The sequence below is a fragment of the Pteropus alecto genome, unplaced genomic scaffold (assembly GCF_000325575.1).
Source record: "Pteropus alecto unplaced genomic scaffold, ASM32557v1 scaffold121, whole genome shotgun sequence".
NCBI lineage: Eukaryota > Metazoa > Chordata > Mammalia > Chiroptera > Pteropodidae > Pteropus > Pteropus alecto.
Window position 1 is genome coordinate 14,406,005 of NW_006434369.1, and position 8,182 is coordinate 14,414,186.

The window sequence follows — 8,182 nt, forward strand, 5'->3', positions numbered from 1 at the left end:
TAATTTTTGTGGCACTCTTTAAAGCATTTACTCATTTTCCCTTCAGCTCGGCATCCCCTCTGGCAGGAAGTCTGCGGTTAGGTAGTGGCTGTGACACCCGCGGATGGTTCAAGAATACAGACCATGTCCTTCAGCCTTGCTTTATACATGGTCACAGCTGTCTGTGACCAGTCTGCAGGAGTGCAGACCTCCCTTCAGGCCCCACCAACTTGCATGGCAAAATCTAGACCCTTCTAGCTCTCCCTACTAAGGGAAGGGGGCAGGTCTGCCTGGCAATTAGCTGGTCCTCTCAGGCATCAGCTGAGGAGTGGGAGGCACAACTGGAGGTGGGGATGGTGGGGAGAAACCGGGCTGGGAAATTGGGAGTAAGGGGGTCATAGATAAGAGGAAGAGCAGCATGCCAGAATAACAGAGCAGGATGGGAGAAGTAAATAGAAAGAAACAGAAAGTCCTGAAACTGCTCACTTTCTCCAACTGTCAAAAAGGGGGAGGAGAAAACCCTGTCTGATGGGGGAGAAGGGAGGGAGCTGTTAGGAAGTTATTTAAGAGCCAACTTTCTGGTCGTTTTTTCTGTGTCTTTTTGAGGAAGTATCCGGAGACACACACAGACAGCCTGCCCTAGGGCACCGCAGGAGGGGACCACAGGTAAGAAGTCATCCCTACTGCCAGGATAGATACAGCCCTGCACCCAGGGGCTGCCTAGTGTCTGCTGTGTCCTACCTGCTGAAACTAGGTCCCTCGGGCTGCAGCTTGGGGCACCTGAGGATGAAGATCAGAGGCAGCCCCACTTGTCCAATTCTGTTCCTGGCCCCTAACTTCTCATTTACCCAGCCCCTGTTTTGAGCAAGACTTTTCTCAGGCACCCTACAAAGCTTTCCTGAAGGTTCTGCTGGCTAAGAAGGCCAACAAATGGGAATGGGGGTGTTGGGGTGCTCATCAGGGGAGCAGACTATGGAGAAGGGACATAAAAGGTTGGGGAGCAGGAAGTAGGAGCAGGTGAGAACACCTGCTTGACTGCATCCCAGTGAGGAAGCTGAACTAGAGCACCTTCTCTTCCCTGAGACCTGGGGAAAGGGGTGTCTCTGTCCACCTTCACTAACCCAGCCAGACTTGCATGGGCTTCCCAGTTCTCTGCTTAATGGGTTCTCTCTCCTAACAGGCTACTGAACTGTTCTGTGCTGTTCTTCCCTAAGTCTTAACCTCTCCTGGTCATCCTACAGTCCACCCTTGCTATTTCCCACTGAGGACTGCATTTACCTGCCTTCTCCCCATCATTAACTCTTTTCTCTTTCCTCCCTTATTACTCCCTTCAGTTCACTAGAAACTGTCTGTAAATATATCTGTGGGATATTTATGAATACCTGTTCAGATCTTATGCTTCCAAACACTGCTGTCTCCTTCTAAGACCAAATACCTTAGAAAGTGATTCTCTTGTCTCCAGCTGTGTTGCCTTTGCTCAACATGTTTCTGGAACAGTCTTCTCTAGTTGCCTCTATAATGACCACTCTTCATCTTTTGAGGGTGTGCCTGGTTTTTGAAAATAGCAAAATCGCCAAGAGGCATGATTGGGTAATCCAGGTGATCAAGGGGACACTTCTTTGGGGTCAGAAACAAGGTCTCCCTTCATTTGGTCAGTTAGTTATTGGGCACTGACAGGAATGTGTGTGGCATTTACACTGGCTTTTTGCCTGCACAAACTCCAAAGGAAGGGGAAGCAGGCCTGGAACAAGGGCGGTGTCAGCACCACTGATCAAGTAAGTTTAGAAGATGGGCTACTTATATCCTTATTTAATATTGCAGCATGCCTCCTTCTCACCTACCCGAACTCTCCAACTCCCTTATCCTGTTCCTTGTGGTCCTGGCTCCACAGTAGTTACCAATTTCTCACCTCCTACTGTTCACTTCTGAATTTTGTTGGGCTGGACCCTAACCCGCTCTAGACCAAAGGTTCTATTGGGCAAGAAGACTTTTGTTCTGCTGTATCTCAAGTGCCCAGACCACAGTGTGGCACACAGTGGACCCTCAATAAATAAGGGTTGAATTAAATTGCAAACATGAATGCTTGGGAGGACATCTCTGATCTGGACATGGTCGTATGAGTTTATTCTTCAAAGGGCCTTAAGTCTTGTATGTCTATATGAAATAGGCATATATACATGCATATGACAGTAAATGGTTTTTTTTTTTACAAAAATATTGCCTTTAGGGGTAATGAGAACAAAAAAACCTTGCTCCCAAAAATCTTTTACAATTTTCATTTCTATAAATTTCATTTCTTCAATTACGTATGTTTCAACAAATCTTTCTGAGATCCTTGGGGAACTCTGCTCCATCATTAGACTAATTCTCACTACCACTTCTCAGATTTTATTTATGTGAAACTCAAAATGTGTTGCTCCAGTGCTATCACACATAGTTATGTCTGTTTCTCTATTTTCGAAACTTTGTGTCAAATGTAACTTGCTTCACATTCCTTTTCTGTGTCTCGATTTTCCTCTCCCCTCAAGGAACTTCAGAAGCTGAGAATGTCAGGGACCCCTGGAACCACCTTTGGAGGCAGGAGAGCTGTCCCCCCCAACAACTCCAATGCAGCAGAGAATGAACTCTCTACTGTGGAGCTGCAGAGCCTGGTGCCCCGGGGCTTCAACCCGCAAGGTACAGACACCTCTTGCCCAGTTATAACCAGCCTGGCCGCTCTTTCCCATAGGTACTTGGGAAAGAGACAGCACCCTCTGTCTCTGCTGAGCTCCCACAAAAGGGGGCCCCCTGCCAGTCTGAGGTTTTAAAGAAAAGCCTCCAAAACTCTCTTTTGAGTGGTAAAAGACCACGATTCTTGTCCTAGTTCTGCCACTTAATAGCTTTGTCATCTCAGGAAAGTCACCTCTGCAAAACAAGGGCATGGGCTTAGCCAAGGTCTCTTCCAGCTCTACTCTTCTGTTTTTAAGAATGTTTTCTAGCTGGAAGTTTCCACTTCCCAAATATTGTGGTTGTTTTGATTGTCTGGCTTGCACCACCTTCCTTCTCCCTCCTCCTTCCTCCATCCATTGCTGTGAATTTCAGAGACGGGGAGAGATGCCAGATGCTGACAGTAATGGAGATGGAAGCCCTCTATTTCTCTCCAGAGCAACCTGGTGAGCAGCCGATGCAAGCTGCTTTCTCTGCTTTTGCCTCTGTTGATCTCAAGGGACCTGCTCTGGGAGAAACAGCCAGCAGCTGACCTCTCCTCAGCCCTGTCAGCTGTGACAGGGCCCAGGTGCCAGTGGTGGCTTGGAGACAGACACCATTCCCCTGGGCCAGGCAGGGACATTCAGACTCATGACCCTGAATGGCATCTACCATGGAGTGCTTTTTGTCAGTAGCACACATGCACCAACACCCACTTTTGCTCCTGAGGGTGGTCTGTGCTAGGTTTCATCGGGGGCTAAATACCCACTAGCTGGTATAGGTGCCCATGATCACTCTATGATTGTGTGGTTAATTCACCTCATCAGAAAGAGACCATCAGTGGAAAGCAAAGGACAGTGCTGATTCCCACAGTCCAGCAGGTCAGAGCATCGCCTGGATATTGTGGACAGGTCTCACTGTTTTACTCTCATGTCTAGATGATTCGATATCCAATTGTGAAAACAGGGAGATATTCAGTATCACCTACGAGATATTATCCAAATTTGGAGGAAGGGGCTCGCAGGACAGAGAGCATCTTCAGCTGAGTAGAGGAACCAAAACAAACTTGTAAATTTGTAGTTCTGAGCTCTCTCTCTCTCAGCTAGGTACTGCACTCCTGAAAACGCTATCATTAAAGCACAAAACTGAGTTTAAGAGGACTTGCTAATCAACTCATCTAAATCCTCGTGTTATAGGTTAGGAAACTGAGGCCAAAGTAAGCAATTATGTTCAACTCCTTCACTGCCCAGTCTAGGAGTCTTTTTATTTTTCTTTTAAGAATGCAAATAAATTGAGAAATGTGCAGATGTCAAATTACTAAGCAGGTCACTAGCAAAATTCCTTCTGGCAGAGAAGACTCTGAGCCCCAGGGAAGGGTGCTGCAGAAAGTAGGCAGGAAGAACAGAAAGAGAAGGAGGAATAGGATAAGTGAGGAGAAATGTGAACCTGCACAGAGGCAGTGAGATGTGGCAAAGAGCCCTCCAGTCCAGGACTCAGAAGACCCAGGTTTCTATCCCACATCTGCCACTTGCACACCCTGGGACTCAAGGGAATTCATGTAAGTGCCCCCAGGCCTCAGTTTTTCCATCAGCAAATGGAAGCATTACCTGTTTAACCGTTGTCATGCAGATCAAATGACGAGTGCCTGTGAGAGTCCCTGACCCACAGTACATGACTAATAAAGGCTCTTTGATTCAGAATGTGCAAATTATCATATCCCTACACAGTCAGGAACCCACTCCAGTCAACACTTACTATAAAGGGAAAATGTACAGCCTTAAGCCCCTGTATATCTGAAATCTGAATAAAATGTTACTAATAAGAAATCAAACAGCCAGAGAACTTGAGCAGGGAGGTCAGCTAAGAAAGAATTCTGGGATTACTGCTTTTTTGTTTACTTTAGAGGCAGGTGTGAGAATTCTTTAGAACCGAATTATTTGGAAAAATCAGTCATTATTTGCCTGGCAGTCATATGTCCACAACTCAAGTGACATTCTGGGATATTTATTACAGGTGGTGGCATAGAAGTGAGTGCCCAAAGACTGTAGAATGAATGAACAAGCAATCACTTGAGAACTGAATGACTCATTAGCCCTAGTCATTATAATCTTATTATTCATAACAACTTCCAGATTTCATAAACATGCATCCATTTAATATTTCTCACATAGATGAACTAAGTGCTACATGCTGTGAGGACAGGATCTCTGAACCCAGGAAGCATAGCAGTGAGTCCCAGCTAAGGAGGACAGAAAAAAAACAAAAAACATGTAAAGCATCTGATCAAGGAGGTCCATCTCCTATTTATCCTTTGATTTTAAAATTTGTTTAATTGTGTTTAAAAGTGGGTTTCTGGTACTACATATATCAATTTCTCCCCAAATCATCCCTGCTAAGGCATAGTCGTGTGTGTTTAAATACCGTCTTCTTAAAGTTTATGCAGCGGCCACTAGTGGCCTCCAAAGGAACTTGTACCTCCTCTATCCCCTGTCTGATAATGACTTTGGCTCCGGAACACAAAGCCCTAAATCAAACTCTTTCTCCTCATTTGTTTCAATAGAAGCTTTTTTCAAAAGCGTTTCTTTAGCAAGCTGCTCTTAGAAAATTGACTGAGAAAGGCAAAGAAGTAAGAGGAGAAGAAGGGAGAAAATGCCAGACTTTTCATTTTGAATAGTACTATGGCAGTCAATGTACATAATATATATTGAGTGGATGTAATACCCTTAATTCACAGCTTTTGTAAATATTTGGCTAAGAATTATTTTAGCCTATAATTCAAAATGTATAAACTTAAGTAAGGTTCCTCCCATACAGCAGCACAAAATCTAAGAAAAATGGAAATATTTGAAGTGACAAAGGAAACCTGGAAATAGGACCAGCCAGCTAGAGGTGGTGTTTGATGTCCTGGTATGTTTTTAAGAATTCTTAATGCCCCTCTTTGAACTCAATTATAGTCGAGAAAAGTAAGTGAAAATCTCGGATTGTTTAGATTTGCATCTATAGCTAATAGACTGCTCTGCATGCATGATTGGTATTTCTAAAAATCTCTCTACAGTGTTCTTGTCTCAGAGTTTCTTTTAGCAAGAGATGCAATGTTCCAGAACATACCTTAAATTCTTGAGCATTATTAACAGTAGGTGATCATTTGCATCAGTAACTATAATATTTATTTGACAGGTCTCATGCAGTGAATTCAAACTGGAAAGCAAGTCTGGATCTATAAAATAAAACCAGATACAGATAGGATCTAGTATTTTTTCAACATTTCCTTCCTCCCACTACTTCATGTCAGAACTAAAGCAACTGGTTAATTATCAATCTGCCCTTTGTGCAGAACAAACCTCTCTGGATTCAAGGTTATCAAAAGAATAAGACAGCCATTCAATGTATGGTAAGAAATAATGTTGCAATGAACCAGTCCATCCTTTCATTTGGTTTGTGGAAAAACACTTAATGATCGCCACCTATGTGTCAGGAACTATGCCAAGCTCTGGGGACACCAAGATGAGTAAGTCAATCCCTGGCCTCGAGCAACTCTCCATCTAGTAAATGAAACAAATGAAAGGAATAACTAGTAATGTCAGTGGAGTGGAAAAGAGGATGAGGAAGGCTTTGTGAAGAAAGGACATTTGGGTTAAGTCTTAGAAGATGAATAGGAATGTTCCAGGCAGACAAGTGCATAGAAGGGTATTTCTTGCAGAGAGAACAGTATATAGTAAGTTGAAAGGAAAAAAGAGGGGAGATGAGCCTGAGACAATTGATCAGGGATCATACCATAACATGCCTTAAAAACCTTACCCTTCCTCCTGAAGATATTTAGGGGGCTTACAAAAAATTCTAAATAGCAGAATGACAAAATCAGAATTATGTTTTATAAAAGTAATTTTAAGAATGAGGAGAAAATGGAGAGAAGATGATACATTTGGAGGCTTTGAGATACTTTGGGATAGAAGGGAAATTGATCAGAGAAATTTTAGTACCTGGAGAAGATGTTAGTCTCATTTCTCTTATTTTAGCTTCCTCTACGCAGATGAGCATTTCTTATACATTCTAAGTACCAGACATTTTTAATAGCAACAGTTAAAAACAATAAGTTGTTTAAGAAAATGTTTTTAACCATTCTAGTTAATCATACTTTAAAATTCTGGTGTCTAAAAGAAATATGAGAAAAGAAACTTTACCCTGTTGTTTTCACGATAAACAGACCAACTTCCTCATGAACAGTATAAATGCCTATAGTTTAGTAATAATATTACCAAAGATTGCAAGGAGAATTCGGTTCACTAGGGAATTCCTAGGATATGACCATAAACAACTAACTTATTTGAAGATTCCATCTGTGACAGGTCTAATCATTCTCTGAAGAATGTTTGTACAACCAAAAAAGAATATAATCGACTTTTTTTTCATATTAGTGACAGGGTAAGAGTATAGGGAGGTAGCTGGTTCATGAGGAGAGATTTTTTTAAACAGTCCATTTTCTGATGGGTTTAGAATTAAGCTAAATTGTGTTATGTAGACTTTTTTAAAGCTGTCATTTTGAAAGAGCAAGTCTCCAAGTTTCCAGCTACAATATCTCCTTAAAAGACACACACACACATACACACACACACAAAAATAGCTTAGCAATGAGTGCTTTATTTTTCTAGGAACCACATTTGAACAGGAGGAAGCGAATTTTTTTCCTGTTTGTGTCAAATGGAGCCTGTGTAATGAGTAGACTCTTTCAATCTAAACTATGCTTTTGTGCCAATAAACAAAGCAAAAATCAATATGCCAGATTAATAGATGTTTCTTGAATGCCTACTATGTGGGAAAGGGCAATACTAAATAAAATAAATAATAGAAAGAACTATGATATTTGTATATCTATACTTGACTTAATCTGTGGGTGATTCTCCATGAGCAATAAAAGAAATGTTGTTTAATCAGTGGTATTGGAGACTTCACCCCATTCCCCAATATTTGGGGCAAATTATAATAACTTTATAAACCTATTAGGAGATAACATTGGACAGAGGGCAACATGGCTGCCATTTCCTTATCCTTCTAAAGAGTAAACCATTTGCCTATGAACTTTCTGTCTGTCATAAACTTGACTATAGTGTAGAACAGGAGTTCCCAACCCTTGGGCCACAGACCAGTATCAGTCCGTGTTCTGTTAGGAACCAGGCCAAACAGCAGGAGGTAAGCGGTGGTCCAGTGAACAAAGCTTCATCTGTATTTGCAGCCGCTCTCCAGCACTAGTATCACTACCTCAGCTCCACTTCAGATCATCAGGCATTAGATTCTCATAGAAGCCACTGGTCCCTGATGCCAAAAATGTTGGGGAGCGCTAGTCTAGAATATTATTTCTTTAAGCTCTTGACTTCTCAGTGTAGCTTGTAATCTTCCATATTTTAGTCATTTTATTTTTTAAATAAAATGTTTTCCTTAGCTTAAATTATTTTAATATGGACTTTTAAGAGATTATATAGAGAAATTATATTTATCGTTATCTTAGTTTTTCCCCACTTAG

The 8,182-nt window shown here is 41.9% G+C and overlaps 1 protein-coding gene across 1 annotated transcript in view; it reads left to right on the forward strand.

The window, feature by feature from the left end:
• Positions 1-598: 598 nt before the first annotated feature.
• Positions 599-8,182, forward strand: part of F13A1 (coagulation factor XIII A chain) — a 168,740-nt gene continuing 161,156 nt past the window's right edge. Inside the window, exons 1-2 of the mRNA XM_006909291.1 lie at positions 599-645; positions 2,508-2,655. Of these exons, the coding sequence (XP_006909353.1) occupies positions 2,526-2,655 (130 nt within the window). The 5' untranslated portion in view covers positions 599-645; positions 2,508-2,525. The remainder of the gene's footprint in view (positions 646-2,507; positions 2,656-8,182) is intronic.